Source organism: Pyrus communis, chromosome 17 (assembly GCF_041283825.1).
Source record: "Pyrus communis isolate YQ-2024b chromosome 17, ASM4128382v1, whole genome shotgun sequence".
Classification (NCBI taxonomy): domain Eukaryota; kingdom Viridiplantae; phylum Streptophyta; class Magnoliopsida; order Rosales; family Rosaceae; genus Pyrus; species Pyrus communis.
In genome coordinates this window covers 1,802,135-1,820,577 of record NC_142581.1, presented here as the reverse complement: position 1 = coordinate 1,820,577, position 18,443 = coordinate 1,802,135, and the positions used below count along the sequence as shown (strand labels likewise).

General features: G+C 38.2%; 2 protein-coding genes across 2 annotated transcripts; both read left to right on the top strand.

Moving 5' to 3' along the window:
- Window positions 1–194: 194 nt before the first annotated feature.
- On the top strand, window positions 195–7,288 carry LOC137707457 (DNA (cytosine-5)-methyltransferase DRM2). Its single transcript, XM_088689418.1, has 12 exons — window positions 195–256; window positions 344–431; window positions 2,192–2,398; window positions 2,730–2,843; window positions 3,189–3,272; window positions 3,579–3,701; window positions 4,001–4,240; window positions 4,547–4,729; window positions 4,988–5,084; window positions 5,697–5,788; window positions 5,877–6,596; window positions 6,694–7,288. The coding sequence occupies exons 1-12, from the start codon at window positions 195–197 to the stop codon at window positions 7,129–7,131; spliced, it is 2,448 nt and encodes an 815-aa protein (XP_088545544.1). The 3' UTR covers window positions 7,132–7,288.
- A 751-nt stretch (window positions 7,289–8,039) lies between these two features.
- On the top strand, window positions 8,040–13,964 carry LOC137707881 (DEAD box RNA helicase family protein). The gene is made up of 9 exons (XM_068446812.2): window positions 8,040–8,387; window positions 8,975–9,306; window positions 9,414–9,560; window positions 10,163–10,231; window positions 10,752–11,021; window positions 11,603–11,953; window positions 12,220–12,497; window positions 12,809–13,150; window positions 13,290–13,964. The coding sequence occupies exons 2-9, from the start codon at window positions 8,992–8,994 to the stop codon at window positions 13,519–13,521; spliced, it is 2,004 nt and encodes a 667-aa protein (XP_068302913.2). The 5' UTR covers window positions 8,040–8,387; window positions 8,975–8,991; the 3' UTR covers window positions 13,522–13,964.
- The last annotated feature ends 4,479 nt before the right edge of the window (window positions 13,965–18,443 follow it).

Sequence of the window (18,443 nt, the reverse complement as noted above, 5' to 3'; positions counted from 1 at the left end):
CTGTAGCCTCTCTTCCCAGGTGAAAGTGGCGTTGATCAACTTGTTGAGATTGTGACTTCTGCACGGTGGAAAGTACGTATCCATCATGTGATCAACTCAAAATCTTGATCAGTCGGCTTATGCAACCTGAACTGGATTGACATTTGTCTCTGGAATTAGGTACTTGGTACACCAAATCGTGAGGAAATCAAACGATGAACCCGAATTATATACAGAATTCAAATTCCCACAAATCAAGGCTCACCCTTGGCACAAAGTGAGTTTCTAGCTTCCTTGCTGAGAATTGTTCTTCTGCGATGATTTTGCGTGTTATTTTCCTTCTTATTATCTTCCTTGCATGCAGATATATATTCCACAAGCGCATGCCTCCTGAAGCAGTAGATCTTGTGTCAAGATTGCTTCAGTATTCTCCGAGCCTAAGATTCACTGCTGTAAGTAGTGCCATTTTCCTTCAAAGTATTTATGTGCAAACTGCAAAGGAATGGGGATTTATTCACATCTCTCTCGCTCTCTTAACCAAGCGATACTGAGTGTTCAACTTCTTATTCTATCAAATCAGCAACTTAATTGTTTATTTTGGCAGCTTGATCCCTTTGCCTCCTTTCTTCAACTTCAAGCCTCAACGTTGTTATTCATTTCTGTGATTGCGTACGTATCCATGTATATATGTGGTGCTGATCGCTATAACGTTATTTGAATGATGATTGCTTATGTAGGGCTGAAGGGAGCAACTCTTGAGCTTCTGTCCAGACTCCAGACTGGTGCCGGAGCATGCCCGAAAGCAATGTGTCTTTCTAGGTATCTAGATAAGCCTCGCCGAGACAAATCTCTGTGTAGCAACTGTACCATTAGTGTAATTTGCTCCTTCGTATTAGTGAAAAACACTGTACTTCTGGCTGATCCGGCACGTTACACTACTAAGACTCTGATGAGTGATTGGATCACCTATGGCAGCTGAGTGATTTGATCGCGGCTAAAGCCTACGTCGGCACCACCATCGGCCAATATGGTTCGCTAAGATGCCGTCCACCCACGGCCGCCATGACCATTGCTGGCCATGATGCTGGTTTTATTGACTTCTGACGTTTGGAATAAAAATCTACAAAAACACCTACGACAACATGTCTGAGAGGAAAATAAATAATTAGGTGAGCAATTTTAAAATCCAACTAATACAAATATTAAAATATATCCTTGTATAAAAGAAAAAGAAATTGCAAAGTTCTTTCTATATGAATTTAGGAACAATTATTTGTACTTGTGAATGTTACACCACGAATATACTATATTTGTTGTTAAGCTATATGACCTACAAAGACATTTTCTCTCCCATCATCGTGTGATTCATGAGCGTTATGAATCGAATTCAAAAAGTGATGTGTAGAATACAGACTTAAAATTCATCTCTAACCATGGATCACCCTATAGTGATTCTTGTAATTTCTTGATAAATTGCATGTTAAGTGAAATTTATTAGGTGTCATGTGTAAAAAGCTGTAAAAAGTAAGAAGTGAAATGTTAAATCTCTTGACGCGGAAAGATTAGGTCCCATGTGTTGAAAAAATTAACGTGTTTGTTTCTCTCGTCACGTGATTATGTGAGTTACAAGTAAAAAGATAAAAAGGGATTGAAATAAGCATTCAGATAAAAATTGTCACGACATAACTTATTTATTTCTCTTAGCTTTAGCTTATGTCACTTCTCACTAGGGAGCAACAAGAATCTTTAATTTCATACTCTCGAGAGTATGAAATTAACATACTTGCTTGTCCCACCACACTTATTCCCCCACCCAACCAAAAGCAAAAGCAGGATTCCAAGAAATGGACCCCACTTTTGCTGCTTTCAATTTAACAAATAACATTTAATTAAATAAAAGAGAAACGCTATCCACACTCTAAATGATAACGTCAGAAGTTTCAAAAACCACTTTTGTGAGAGGATTTGTGGATTAATTTAGAAATTTCATTAAAAATAAATAAATTAAAAATTAATTGTATTAAGCGAGCGAGTATTTGAAAGAATTTCACACAACGGCGTGTCGTTGTGCGTGATTCCAAGCGCGCACCGGGAGCAGGAGGACCGTCTTCCTTCCTCAGCGCTCTGGTTCGCGTTGCGAATATGTCCAGAGACTGTCTACGCAATTCTTTGACTTGACCGGCAACAGTTCTCTCTCTCTCTCTCTCTCTAGATTCAGAGGCTTTCTCTCTCTAGATTTCTCTCCACCGAGCTCTTCTCGTTTCCCTGCGAAATTCTGCCGGCCGGGTCTTTTTTTCAGCGGCGGAGCTCCCTTCGCATGCGCCGTACAAGGCCGCAAGGGGGGGTTTTGACGGAGGCGAAGCGCATTGCCGGTGTTAACGAGGGGAGCTTCGGGATCAGTGAGGCCCCTTCTGCGGAGGTGATTTTTCTTTGATCGAGGCTGCTTCTGTTTTGTTTTTAATCGCAATTTTGAATTGTGGGTAATTAGTTACTGGTATTGTTGTTTTTATTGTTGATTAGGGTTTTTATTTTGTGTTTATGCGGAAGACTGGGATTTTCTTTATGCCACTGATGAAATCCACTGTTTGGTTGCCGAAAAAAGTAGGACATGAAGGGATATTGAACAGTGGTTTTTGATTTTCTTTTCTTTCAATTATTTGAGGGCAAGAAAAAGTGTTACGATTTCCTTCTGCATTTTGCCTCAATTCTCAGGAAACAGTTGGGGTTTTATGTTGTGTTTGGTATTGTAGAAAGATGGATGCTTTGTAGTTTTGTGGATGTTATGTTGCCTTTCAAATACTGGAATTAGGAAGTATTGGGGGGTTGGGGACGCAGATGAGGTTGGTCCACTTGAAATCCAACAGGTTTGGCCGTTGATTGCGTAAAGAATGCAAGCAAAATCTGAATGTGTTTAGCATGCAGAGGGATATTTTTAAGTTGTAGCGTAACGGATGCTGTACGCTTGGAAATTTATGCTGCGCCGTTTGGGATTCTTGAATTTATTTTGAAAAGGGCAGTGTTCATAGTATGATGTTAGTCGAGTTATGTCGTGTTCTTGCTTTATGGTGTCAAATACTAGTCGACTGCAATTCTAGCTCGACACGCTAAATAATAGTCATGAATATGCAATCTCAGTTGTCTACTATAAAGCCTCTTATAGAAGTTGGGTAATTAATATATTTTTTGACTTTTATAATCAAAATTTGCAGTTGTTTTTGCACTTATTCTTTCTGTGTATTACTTGGACAGCTTGGAAACCGCTGCGTGGGCCAAACACAGCTTACGGTGAAATGGTATTTGTTTTTTATGGTATTTGTTTTTTTACTAAGTTTTTTATTCATTCATTCATATAGTCATTCATTTCTTTTGGATCTAAAGATTATCCTTATTGCTAAATGTGGAAATTAGGCAGATGAGTTTTTGGTTTTTTGTTTTAGTTGTTATGCCCTGGACTTAGCTGGTTTAGAGTTGTATTGTTGGTGAACTATGTTTGTAGTGTTTGAGTGGCCCTTAGTTGACTAAAGTTGTCCTTTCTTCATGTAAAAAGAGTCCCTTTTACTTCTTTTAATTGTTTACGTGTATGATATAAACTTGTGCAGGATGGTGAAGACAGTAATGATTTTGACTGGAATACTGATGATGAGCTGGAAATTGAGAACTTTACGTTGTCTACTTCTTCAAGTTTGACAGTTGGTGGAGAAGCTATTGTGAGATCTGGGGAGGTAAACATTTTTGCATTAGTTCTGAAATGATTTTTTGATTTCAAGATGTTTTTGGAGATGGTTAAAACAATCTATACACTCTTAATGTCATCTGGGGCATAGACGAAATACTTCCCTGTTGTTTATGAAATTAACTGCACCTAATGTCTCTTAGTGGTATTTAGGCATTTCTCCATTGAAAATTTCTGAATCTACTTCTTCATACTTTTATCACTTTCGATGAGTTTGCAAACATTTATGGATAACTGACGATTTTTTAAATGGGATATGTAATATATGTTACTTAAATCTTCTTGAAGTCGAGCTCATCGGCCGGTCCCTCCAATACCAAAGTTCTTGATCACTTTGTGGCAATGGGATTTTCTGAAAAGATGGTTGTCAAAGCAATTCAGGAACATGGTAAGAGCATTGTATCATTTCATTTCAGTAAAAGTTTTCATACAAATGCTTCAATTATAACCTTATATAACACTGCTCTGATGGAATATCCAGGAGAAGAAAATACAGATTCAATTCTGGAAACCCTCCTCACATATTCGGTGAGTCAAGATTTCTGCTTTGGATACTTATTTTTTGCGATATGGATAATTTGGGTTTGCGAGTTTGGTATAACAGAACTCGCTTAATACTAGCCCATGCAAAAAAGGATTTACATTATTGTTTGCCGAATATGGCTATAAGACTGGATTCCTTATTTATTGTATTATCTTGACTAGTAGTAAGGGAGTTCTGTTAAATCAAAATCAAATATGGTCCTATAAGAAATTATCAAGATGAAGGGGTCACATATCTTAAGAACATAAGTTCTTCCTGCCTGAGAGTTTTCTTGATAATATTTTTTGCAGGCTCTTGAGAGTTCTCCTGAAGAAAAGCAGGAAGTAGAAACGCTCCAGGAAGTAGAACCACAGGAAGTAGAACCGCAGGAAGTAGAACCGCAGGAAGCTGATTCTGATGACTTCTCTCTTGATGATTACGATGAGAGCTTTCTGGATGATTTTTCAGACTTGGATAGCTGTTCTGATACCGAGGTAGTTCATTGGCCTTGCTAATAAGTTGTATGTTATATTGGGTTTTCACTTTTTGCCAAGCTTTTGTATTTTCTGTGTTTCCCCAATCCATCAAACAACAAAATATTACATCATTTTCCAACATTCTTAAAAACGCGTGTCGCACTATTTTGTGTGCTAACATGCCAATGTACACAGGATAGTGAGTTCATGACAAAGAGTCAAACACATTTCGCACATGTGTGTATCTCATAGAAATTTAATTTACCTATTGTGCAGGATATCATAAATCCTACATCGGAGAAAGGGAAGATAAGGGCCTTGGTCAATATGGGGTACACAATGGAGGAGGCCTCAATAGCAATCGAAAGATGTGGTATAAGTTTAGTTTTATCCATATGCATAATGTTGATTTTATGTTGCTTTTAGCATTTTCTTGTCCACATCTCCAGTTAGTTACTTATGCTTTGGTTCTTTTTGGATGATTATGTTGAAATCCTGGAAAATGCTACTTTTGGTATAATTTTAGACTCCAGAAAAATAAATAAAAGTGCATTGATTTAGTGTCTAACATCTCACCTTCATGTTGGAAATTTTTTTGCTTCCCTTGTGGGTAGCCGGGATCACAGTCATGTGCCCACAAATGCATGTCAACCCGTTTAGTTGCTTTTGCTTTGATTTAGATGATTAAGTTGATATCCTGTAAAATGCTGTTTATTTATTTTACATAATTTCAGCGCCGAACCAAATGCATAGTCAGGAGAATTTCTTGGATAATGTTGACTAGAATATGTTTCATATATGATTTGGGGGCCAAAGAAACATCCTTCATAGCTGTATGCCCTGTTGGGATTCTGGACAGTAAACCACTTTCTGCTAGTTAAGCCAATTTGTTATGCCATCCTTTCTGAAGTCTCCTTTTCAGTTCTGGTGTTTTGATTGCCTGTTTCTCCTTCCTTAGCCCTATTTCTCCCTTCAAACATTTCAGGTACAGACTCCACTGTTGCTGAGTTGACTGATTTTATATGTGCTGCTCAAATGGCACGGGCGGAAGATGCCCTTCTTCCGATTGAAGAGAAGGTATTTGCTGATGTATAATATGATAACCTTTTGTGGTTTTTTAACAAAATCAGTTTTATAGGTTGTGATTGTTGTTTTACTTTTACAGCCTGGATCACATTCATACAAGAAGAGGAAACTTCTCGAGTATGAGATCCTAAAGAAGAAGAAGAGGCAGATGCGGCTTTGTGGAAACCAAGGGGATGATGATGAGACGGTTCATCTCCCAAATCCAATGGTTGGGTTTGGCACCCCAACTGATCCATATGTGCTGACACATAGGACTCTCCCAGAGGCAGCTGTAGGGCCTCCATACTTCTACTATGAGAATGTTGCACTAGCTCCTAAAGGGGTTTGGACCACCATCTCCCGCTTCCTGTATGATGTGCAGCCGGAGTTTGTGGACTCAAAGTACTTTTCTGCTGCTGCAAGGAAGAGAGGTTATGTCCACAACCTCCCCATCCAGAATAGGTTTCCTCTCATGCCACAGCCCCCAGACACCATAGCCAAGGCATTTCCCTTGACAAGGAAATGGTGGCCTTCTTGGGACAATCGGGAAAAGCTAAACTGCTTGCAAACATGTATTGCGAGTGCTAAGTTGACTGAGAGGATCAGGAAGGCTATTGAGCAATTTGATGGGGAACCACCAGAGAGAGTCCAGAAATATGTCCTTGACGAATGCCGCAAGTGGAATCTGGTGTGGGTAGGGAGAAATAAGGTCGCCCCACTTGAGCCTGATGAAGTGGAGATGCTTTTGGGGTTCCCAAAAAACCACACAAGGGGAATAAGCCGGACTGACAGGTACAAGTCACTTGGGAATTCCTTCCAGGTAATGAATTCTGTCTACATTTCATTACCATTTTCATCTCTCTCGAAGCTTCATAAGGTTCGTTAGCATTTTACTTAATAATTTGAACTTGTTGCAGGTTGACACTGTGGCATATCATCTGTCTGTGCTCAAGGATATGTATCCCAATGGCATCAACGTCCTCTCCCTCTTTACTGGCATTGGAGGGGCAGAAGTAGCCCTTCACCGGCTTGGTGTCCCTCTGAAGAATGTTATCTCTGTAGAGATCTCAGAAGTGAACAGAAACGTTGTGAGCAGTTGGTGGGAGCAAACCAACCAGAGAGGGAGGTTGCAGCACGTTGATGACGTGCAACAACTGAATGGCGATCACCTTGAGCAGTACATGAGCGAGTTTGGCGGATTTGATCTGGTGATTGGTGGGAGCCCGTGCAACAATCTAGCAGGCAGCAATCGACATCATCGTGATGGACTGGAGGGTAAGGATTCGGCCCTTTTTTACGACTTTTTCCGAATATTGGACTTGGTGAAGAACATGATGGGAGGAAGAAACAATTGATTCAATTCTCTGTAAAGCTACTTGATTTCATGTTTAGCCCTGTGTAAAAGTTTTGACCTTTTTCATGGGGAACAAACACTTGTAATTGGAGTTTCGAATTTGTGTATAAAAGAGGTTTTAGTAACCACCACAATGTGACTCAGTGGTTGGGGACGAATTCCAGGCTTGTATTTCACACGGCACGTTTTGGGTTCGTTTCCTTGCACTGGTGAATCACATGATGGTGGTCAGGGAGAGGCTGAAATGCCTCTATGAGTGTCGGTCTCCGAAAAAATGAACTGTCGTGGCAAAGCCACCAGTTGGTCCTCTTTACGAAGAAAATAAAAATAGGTGAGGTTTCAGTTAGAGTTCATTCACCTCATTCTATTTTAATGGGCTAGACTGGTACAAGTCCGACAGAAGTTTAAAGTTGGGCCCGGAACGGCCCGGCCCGAACCATTAGGTGGATGGCCGGAGCCCATCATGACCTAGCCGGTTTCATTTATCTGTACGGTGAATTCTAGCAAATGTAACTCGTTTTTTATCCAGCAAATTATCTAATGTCCTTAATTCATTTCTTCAGTTGATTATAAATACTCTGGCAGTTCAATTTGAGTTTGTACTTGTTTCATTTGTGTGATAAATTCACAATTTAGTGTAGATTTAACTCGTGGGTTGATCTTTTAACTTGAACCGACCTAACCCGAATGAACCCGAAATCAAATGAATTCGAACCAACTATAGTCCGAATAGAGAAAGTTGAATTAGAGTCGGGTTGAACTTCCAAACCATCCGAGTTGCCTCAACCTGATATTTTGTTGAGGGGGACATAAATTAAAAAAACAAGGGTCCGCATAAAAATAATAACCCACTCAATTCCGCCAAAAGCAAAATTAAAACAACAATAAAAAACAAATGCACCAAAACCCAAGTATATTCAGACTTGTTTAGAAGTATTTAAAATAACTGAAAGTGCTTTTTAATTTTAAATTTTAACAACAATTGAAGTGCTTTCTAGCTTTTCCAAATTAAATTGTGTTTTTATTAAAATTATTCAGTCATTTTAAAAGTAGCATTTACAACCCAATTAAACTTCTTTCCCCCTCCCTCTACCTTTATATATGTTGGGTAATCCCCTTGACTCTTTCCTCTCTCTCTACGCTTCTCACCCTTCGGAAGCGTAGGTTTTTCACTCTCGCACATCCAAAGGGGGTTTCTCCATTAGATCTCGTCGGAGCTTTTCTCGTTCCATCCGCTCTCCCAAACAACGCCGTCAGGTCCGATTCTCTCCGACCCTAACCCTATTTCTCCCCGTCACTTAGATCTCTCAGAGCCGTACGTTTGCATTTTTCCGTTAGGTCAAATCAAATGCACGATTCGATTGAGTTGGTTCTAGGGTTTTTGCATGTCCGATTTTCTCGTCGATTCTCGAGAAAATGATAGGGAGAGAAAGCTGAGACTTTATTGCATGCTTTGCTTTATTTTTTAGAATAATAGTTGCTTGACTTTGTTTTCGTTCGTTTTTGTAATTTTCTCGGGAACCAAACAGAGATAAGCTTATTTGACACTTGGTCGGTGGAAAATCCATAATGTAATCTCTTCTCACTTTTACATTTGGTGCAGATTTTCTGCTTCGTGTAACTATGAAATTTTCATAAATTTGGGATTGGTATTTTATTTTTTTGTTCAAAATTTGGGCTTTAATTTTATATCCTCTAGCGTTTGTTTTGCATGTTTTTTTATATACGTTCGGCACAATGCATGTGATTTGCTTTGACATATTCATCGATTGGTGTATATTTATCTCAATTTGTTACTTATATGTGCATTTTCTCCTTTGTTTTTTGTTTTTTTAATGTTATAGTGTAGTGCTCTCTTCCCATGGCTGCCATTGCAACTGCTGCTGGTCCTCGATATGCTCCGGAGGACCCAACTCTCCCCAAACCATGGAGAGGTCTGGTTGATGGTAAAACGGGGTATCTTTACTTCTGGAACCCGGAGACCAACGTTACCCAATATGATAGGCCAACAAGCTCAGCACCTCCATCAAAGCCCTCTTCTGCACAGTCTATAAGTTCCTCGGTTCATGTTCAACAATCTTCACAAGGGCAACGTCGTCCTGATGAGGGAGATGATAGGTATAGCAGAGGCAGCAATGGTGGCTCGAAATTTGACACAGGATCAAGAACTCAGCAGGTAAGCTTGCCACTTGGGCGACTTCTTATACAGTTGCAGCTCCCTGCAACCTGATTGGTAAACGTTTTCGTATGGGAACTGATATGGTGGTGTTGTTTGTGAATTAGACTGCAAGAAGTGCAACAGTTTCTCATAATACCCCAAGTGGGACACTAAGTTCACATGGAGGATCTTCTGTGAAAGGAAATGGATCAGACACTGGAAGTGGTTTGTCTGCTGAGGCTTATAGTCTCCGCCATGAAATATCAGTTGTTGTGAGTATTAAGAAATTTCTTATACAGACGTTATATCATAGTGTTTATATTGGTTTTTCTTTCTTGTTTGTATGTGGTACTTAGTCATTCTGTTTTGTACTTTTACCATCTATCTTTTCTCCATAGGATCTGTGGTTTTAAATCTCTATATTTTCTGCCTGCATGCATTTGCATTGGGATTGGTTGGGTTAGCCTGATCATTTTGTAGCTTTAAGAATGTCTCTTGGGGCTTGTGCATAATATGTATGTGTGTATTGTTGTATGGTGCAAAATGTTTTGGTCTTGCACTGTGAGAGATGTTTCTCATATGTGATCAGCTGATTGTATTAGGAGTATTCGATGGAGTCACGTCATCACCCCTCTCTCTCTCTCTCTCTCTCTCTCGTCTTATCTTGTTATCATTAAGTAGGATTATTATTACTGTTATTATTAAATTGTGTAGCTAGTTAGCTATTAAGGTGAATTCGTGATTTTGTTATCTAGTAGCTGTTATGATTTTTTAAATGTTTCTTATGTTTGTCCTGAAAATGATCTGTTCTGTGGCTGCCTGATATCAACTTTTGGTCTGCTCACAGTGTCAATTGATTTACCTCTTTTGCTAGGGTGATAATGTGCCTCCACCATTCACTTCATTTGAATCTACTGGCTTCCCATCTGAAATTCTTAGAGAGGTATTGAATTATGCTTCTGCTTTTGTGTTTCATTTGAATAATACTGGTGGCCATTAAGTGTAAGTAACCTGAGTGTTGTGTGCAAAGTTACGTGATTGCTAGAGGTCCAATGTTGAGTTTCAGACTCATGTTAATTCTTTTGCCGTCTGTACTTTTTGTCGCAGGTGCGATATTTGCTCCTGGGCGGAGCTAATGTCGTACGCTGTGCTGCCCTCTTTGTGGGGGCTTGCATTTAATTTGGAGCGCCCTTTTCCGTGGACCAATTTTTTGGGAAGGGCTTTCCAAATCACCCAAGTTTGTGGCTGGGCCTGTTGTTGGTGATTCAGTCTGCCACTTGGCCCGAATGAAAGAAGAGGCCTCCTCCTGCTCCAGCTTGCTGTTGCAAGCTTTGGTCACCAGCAATGGGGGTGTTGCTTCTTCTGCCATTCCACTGTTCTATAAGGCCAAAAAGAAAACAAATCCAAATCTTTAAGTCATTACATCTGCTTATGGGGGTTCCTGGAATTTTTTCTTTTTCCAGGTACAAAGTGCTGGTTTCTCTGCCCCAACTCCAATTCAAGCACAATCTTGGCCGGTTGCTCTTCAAAGTAGAGATATAGTAGCCATTGCTAAAACTGGTTCAGGGAAGACCTTGGGGTATTTGCTTCCAGGATTTATCCATCTCAAGCGCACTCGTAATAACCCTCAGATGGGTCCAACTGTATTGGTTTTATCACCAACTAGGGAGCTGGCAACACAGATTCAAGATGAGGCAGTGAAATTTGGGAAGTCATCAAGGATATCTTGTGTGGTATGTAACTTCTTGTCCTTTTTATGTTTTTCAGGTTAATCAATAAAAATGTCTTCAAGGATGGTATTGTTTGATGCTGCATATTTGTTTGTGTGCATACATTATTTGGTTAATATTTTCCTGCTTGTGCATTCATACAGTTGCAATTATGGTTATCAAATTCCAGTGCTGCCTGACTCGACTTATTGAACCTTTAACTAAGTACCTAGTCTTTCAACTGCGTTGGTTCTAAAACTGACCCCTTACTCTTGAACCTGGCCACTGAAACTAACTTGACTTGACAGATTATATTAGGGGTTCATTCTGTTTTCTTTGCTTTAGGTCTTTTCCTTGGGGAAAATAATATTATGGATTAAATTGGCCATGTTTCTGTCTGTATTAAGTGATGCCCTTCCAAGGCTTCGGCTGGTACCCCTCTTTAATTTTAGAATCCCATCAAGGCATGTTATTCCACTAATATATTGAACTTTGAGAAGTTTTCTTAAAGTAGATTATACTTCAATGTCCTCTGAAATGTTTTTCAGCTCCATTTTATATTGTATTCTCTGATTAAATGATTTTAATTATTTATTTTTGTTCAGTGTTTGTATGGAGGAGCTCCAAAGGGACCACAGTTGAGAGATATTGACCGAGGAGCAGATGTTGTGGTTGCCACTCCTGGCCGCTTGAATGATATTCTTGAAATGAAGAGAATCAGTCTCCATCAAGTTTCTTATTTAGTGCTGGATGAGGCTGACCGGATGCTGGACATGGGTTTTGAACCACAAATAAGGAAGATTGTGAAGGAGATACCTGCTCGTCGCCAGACCCTAATGTATACCGCAACTTGGCCGAAGGAGGTTCGGAAGATTGCAGCGGATCTACTGGTCAAACCTGTTCAGGTTAACATTGGCAATGTTGATGAACTGGTTGCGAATAAGTCTATCACACAGGTATGTTAACTCAAGTAATGCTGGCCATAGTAAAGTCCATAGCATGTTGGCTTATCTTGTGTGTGTTTCCTTAGATGTTAGGATATCACTCTAGGTGATCAGGGGTGATCAATTAAGAGTTTTAATTTAAAAGATAAAAAGCATTTACATATTTGTTCCCTTTAGCCGGTGTGGAGGACTTAACTATCAGCTTTTATATTGTTTATGTTTTATGTAGTATATAAATTGTCATACAGCTTAACTAAAAAACATATCCTGTCTTACAGTACGTTGAAGTACTGACCTCAATGGAGAAGCACAGACGACTGGAGCAGATATTGCGGTCTCAAGAGCCAGGGTCTAAGATAATTATCTTTTGTTCGACCAAGAAGATGTGTGATCAACTTTCTCGCAATCTAACCCGCCAGTTTGGAGCTGCTGCAATTCATGGCGACAAATCTCAGAGTGAGAGGGATTATGTGTTGAATCAATTTCGTTCTGGGAGGACTCCAATTCTTGTAGCAACTGACGTTGCAGCTCGAGGATTGGACATCAAGGACATAAGGTTTTGTACTTCCCAGCTTCTTGTTACATATTTATTTCTGTTAGAATTGAATTATATTTTGGTTCTGTGGTTTTCATTCTTTCAATATGAGGTTATTATTTTGTGGTGTTCCTTTCTGATAGGAGGATTGTATTTGTCGGGGTCATTTTAAGATAAACTACGAGTAGTTAAATTTTGTTTGGCTGTCTATTTAAGATTTTTCTTTGAGGGTGTGTGTAACTGGTTTATTACTTGAACAGTACCTTTTGCATTATCTTTCTTATTTGTAAGAAATTATTGGCCAAAATTATAATGGTAATTTTTGTTAACAGGGTGGTTATCAACTACGACTTCCCTACTGGAGTAGAGGATTATGTTCACAGGATTGGGAGAACTGGAAGAGCGGGCGCCACTGGCCTGGCTTATACATTTTTTGGTGATCAGGATGCTAAGTATGCATCAGATCTCATCAAAGTTTTGGAAGGTGCAAATCAGCGAGTACCCCCAGAAATTCGTGAGCTGGCTTCCCGTGGTGGTGGGATGAACAGGTTCAGACGTTGGGGTTCTGGGCCCAGTGGTGGTCGTGATGGGGGTCGTGGGCAAAATGATTCAAGTTACGGTGGAAGGGATGGTGGAAGGGGAGGAGGATATGGATTTACTCCCTCTTCTGGCAGGTAAATTTGCTTCTTCTTTCTCATTTAAATTCAGGCTGTTTAATTGCATCTGCTCGCTCGTTATGTCAAATGTGATTGCCATCATACGTTAGTATTGTGAGAAGTGATGGTTGGAAATGCATTTTCTTGTATGTGACAGGTATGGTCAATCCAATGGGTATGACAGAGGCCGCAGTCCCAGCCCTGTCAAGGCGTCGGGATATAGAGCCCGTAGCCGTAGTCCTGAGAGGTTTGACAAGGCTCTGCCAACAGGTGGTGGCTCTGCAGGTGGATGGAGTTTCCACAAAGCAATGATGGAAAGGGAGCGGTCATCGCCTCCACGTAGACGCAATGCTGAGGAAGCTGAGGAGGGAATGATACATCCAGAGTAATTTCACACATCTAGTGGCATCTGCTGTGGTGCTGTCGTTTGTTTTTTGTGTCTCGCCGGTGGGTTTGTTTTTTATGTTTCGCCGGTGTGTTAAGTGTTGTAAACCGACGTAGGGCAAGCTTCACGAGAACAACCAGGATGCAACTGTTTTGACTAATTTGTGGTCGGTCGGGCTAAACGCTTTGATGTTACCCCTTGCTGAACCTCATCTCTCTCTCTCTCTCTCTCTCTCTCTCTCTGTGTTTACTGTCCTGGTCACCATTTTTGGTCTTTCCCTTTTTGGTAGGAAAAAGGGCACAAATATGTAGTACAGTAGAAAGTACTGGTTTTAGTTAATATTTAAAAGTGTAAGCAATTTGTAGTTTCTACAATATGCAGATGAATTATTATCTACATCTAATGATCTAATCCATTGTTGTGTTTTCTTTTTGACACATTGGCAAATGACTTCTTTTGAGAGCAATTTGGACCGAAATGGTGAGGGAAAACTCACTATTTATAATTTTTTAGTACTTTTCCTCAATTTTTGGTGACCTACAAGTTTAGGGGAGTAAATGACACCTTCAACAGAAAGATTTGTGATTCTCTCTGGATTTCTATGTTAGGAGCTATGTCCTCGAATATTTGGATCATTCATTTTAAATAATGTAGCCTTCATTAGTTTATTTTGCTGCCCTTTCTCATACAAATCAATGATCTAGATCTCTCTTTCTCTCTTTTAAAGACTTGGATCTCTGAGTCCTTAGACCAACTTCAACAATGGATTAAAACCTATAATTCCAAAACCTATAATTTCCACCCCCCTCCCCCCCCCCCCCCCCCCCCCCCCCCCAAAAAAAAAAAACAACAAAATTCACTCCAACTCATGACCTATAAATAACCTAAAACCCAAATGGAGGTCAATACCAGCCCAAGTTTAGGCCACAAATTGGAGTGGACCCTAGCTTTTGTGACTGAAACCTGGACTGTGAAACCCAATTGCCCTTTGTCACTTGCTCCACGCTCAGCACGCAAGGCCTTCAACCTGCATTCAACTAAGGTGGACCCCACCCACGTGGGGGTGTCCCCCTGTTTGTCAAGTTTTGTCTGTAGCCAACGGCTACTTTTCTTCATCGGGTGGTGGTGGTAATTGGACCGTTGGTTAATCCAATGGTCCACATTCAAATATTTTTTTTTTAGATTTATATTTATATATTTTTTGAATCCAACGGCTTAGATAGAATATAATCAAATCTAACGGTAAAAAAAATATCTAACAGTCCAAATTAAAATCCAACTGCTAAAATAATTAAAAAAATATATTTAACTCAAAATTCAACCAAAAACTCTATAAATACCTATGTATTTGTTCAAACATCCACACAAAACTCACTTTTCTCGTACAATTCTTCCAATTTTTCTTTCTATCATTTCTTCTCATTTCCAAAATTTTTAAGATGGCAAAAGGGAATGTTAGAGGTCGTAATTGGACCTTTGACGAAGATATTGCTTTATGTTTGGCATGGATTTCTATTAGCGAAGATGGTGCGGTCGGCACAAATCAAAATAGAAAGGTTTTGTGGGGTAAAATCATTGATAAGTTCCATGAAAACTCCAACACCGGTCAAAGGGAAGTTGGCGTGTTTATGATCGGTGGAAGATTATCAGTAAAACGTGCACTTTGTGGAAGGGAAGCTTGGAGAGAGTCATGGTTGACATGCCTAGTGGAAGGGGCGCCTCAGAAATTATGAGTTTCTTTGTTGATATTTTATTTGTCATGTATATAATAGTATTTTGCAACTAATTGTTTTTATGTATTTGTTGCATAGGGTGACAAAGCAATGTCAATTTAGAAGACAAGAACTACACCAAAAAATCAAGCTTTTAAGTTGCATCATGCTTGGAACATCCTCAAGGATTGTCCGAGGTGGGGAACCGATGCGGACCAACAATGGAGAAGATTATTTCATAGTGAAGCCCCACCCCCAAATGATGTCAATGAAGGTGTGAATTTTGCCGACAATGAAGGTGTCAAACAAATTACCCCAACTTCTTTTGCAGGCCCCCGGGTAGAGATAAGCAAAAGGAAGCAAAGAGAAAAGGGAAGTCCCAAGATCCAATACGTGCACAATTTGCTAGCGAAATGGTAAGAATGAATGAAAACCATATCTCTCGGCAAGAAGAATCGGCCAAAATGCATTTGGCCATGAAGGAACAAGGGGATAGGGAGCAAGAAAAGTTCGAAATTAATTTGATGATGGAGGACCTTGACAAATACACTACAGAGAGGAAGAAATACGTACGTGGTAAGCAAAAGGACATTTTACGAAGGGATGTCACAAGGAGTATATTTCAAGATGACGATTCATCTCATGACTATCACCCAAGTCCATCACCAAGTCAAGATGGTGGATATCATTATTAAGTTTATGAGTTTTCGATTGTATTAAGTTTATGTGGTTTATTAATTGTCTTTTTTTTTTTTTTTTTTAAGTTTATACGGTTTATTAATTGTCATTTGTATTAAGTTTATGTGGTTTATTAAATGTCGTTTGTATTAAGTTTATGTGGTTTATCATGATTTTCATGTATTGATTTAGTGATTTTTCAAAATTTATCGGAATTTAAATATTTTTAGGTTAAAATGTTCATATAATTAATTTAGGATAGTCAACATAATTTTTTTTTAAAGTTAATTTAAAAAAAAAAATAGCCTTAATTCATTCTTTGATAATCTCGGGCTAAAATTTTAGGCCAGAAGGGTTGGAGCAAAAAAACTATTTTTAGGCTAAAACCTAAATTTTCTGGGCTAAATATTTTTAGGTTTTAGGTCACCATTGGAGATGGTCTTAGGCTCTAAACATAGTGATCCGTTTAGACACAATGATCCGGAGAGGATCTTGAATCCAATTGAAATTTAGAAAAAGATACAGTAATGTGGGAAAATAAACCAACACATATTGTCGTTGGGAGATTGACTAGGGAAAAAAATTATCATTTCTACGAGAGAAATTTCGATATGATTGCTTGACTAGTGCAGTCCTTATACTGGTGAGATTAGCATGGGGTGGGGTGAAGTAAAACACGAGGGCAGCAGGCTCTTTGTGAGAAACTTTAGTAGGGTTGCTTCATTAGTGAAGTTTGAATAGTGAATACTGATTGAATTTGCGTGGGATTGAGCGAAGTAAAAACATAAGGGCTCTCATAGTTTTGTTTTTGTTAGAGATGCCTACAAATAACATAGTCAGACATCCTTATTCAAGTTTTTTCCCTCTTTATGGTGCGACCAGAGTTCTTATATTTCACATTTTGTTTACTTTTTATCTTTTTAAATATTAGCTTCCCGTTTCTTACAAAAGTAGAGTATTTTCAAGTCCAATCAAATCGTAATTAAAATGTTTGTTAAATTTCAGGTGGATTGTAAAATATTGCTTTTTCTATTTCAGCGGATAAAGAGACAAAAGGTACTGAATTTAGTGCATGTTTGTCATGACGAATACAGCCAAAAATAAAGCTAATATAATTGACTATTTAAATTTATTTATTAAGCCATTTTATTGAAAGTAAATCACATTAAAACTAAAACTAATTATTGCTAAAACACAGCCCTCATGATAACAAGTGCAATTCGAGACCGCTTATTTTTAGAGCTAATAAAATTCCCCATATTTATTCCTCCTAGTCAATGAATTTTTTTTTTTTCGGTGTGTTAGAAATACAGTCTAATAAATCAAGTGTTAAAAATACAATTTGTTGGAATTTTTTTTTTTCAAGTTTCCAATTAATTATATTATTACACTTGTTGCACCGCGCCTATTCCCTGCACACTGAAAAACCTCTCCTCCCAATAAAGTGTGGAGTGGAAGTTGAAAATAAATTAAGCAAAAAACTAAATAACTAAAATAGTCAAATAGTTTTATGCTTGAGAGTAATGGCTTTTAACAATGTGGCCATTGCTGTGTAACTGTAGAAATTTTAAATTCCAATGCAAAATTATGTTAATACCTTAATTATTATGAAAATAATTAAATATACATCCAATAAATTAGATACCAATTTAGGAGGATACTTTCAAAACTTCAGTTACAAATATATTGTTACAAAACCAGCTGAAAATTACTTCATTGCCCAAATCCTTATCTATAAGTTATTTGTCTTATTATTTTATGTGTCAAATTATTAAAAAATCATTTTAATTATTTTTAAATGGTAAGTTTAGGATATGGATGTTTGTATTATGAGATTCAAGTACTTGAGCCTTGCAAAATGCATATATGGTCAATATATTGAGCCAAATTTAAGATTATGCCAAAGCAAATGGTTCACATTTTCCATATATTTGGTTTGAACACCTTCCAAATATGCATTTACAATTAACAAGTGTGATTTAGATAAAACTAGACGAGGTGGAAAGAAAAGATAAGACTGAAAAGAAAATCATTTGGTAGTAAAATTAATTTTTAAAGAAATTATTTTGGTAGCTTTAAATTTCCTCTATGAAATTGAGAGGAGGAGCTAATTCCTAGGCTCCTATTGCCTCTTTTTGGTAAGAGTAATGCTAGGTCGATCAAAATTTTAAATTAAATTTTCAAATATATGATGTGTTAGCAGTAAAAAAAAAAACACGTTAATCAACATGAAGTAATAATTTAATTATCAACAATTATGTCGTATGATTTACAAAATTTAATTTAAAATTTTGATCTCCCTAATATTATTTGTAATTAAAATGTAGTTTTTAAACTAGAATGAATTTAAAGGGAGTTGGAAATATGTTTTTTCTTAGTTAGAAAATGCAAAGAAACATGTCTTTTATGATTTTTGTTGTTATTCTGAGTGTATTTCTAGTTGATACTCATCGTTGGATCTGCCATCGACGGTTGTGGCCTTACAAAAAAAATAAATACACCGTGAAACGCATTGTTTTCATATATGATATGTCAC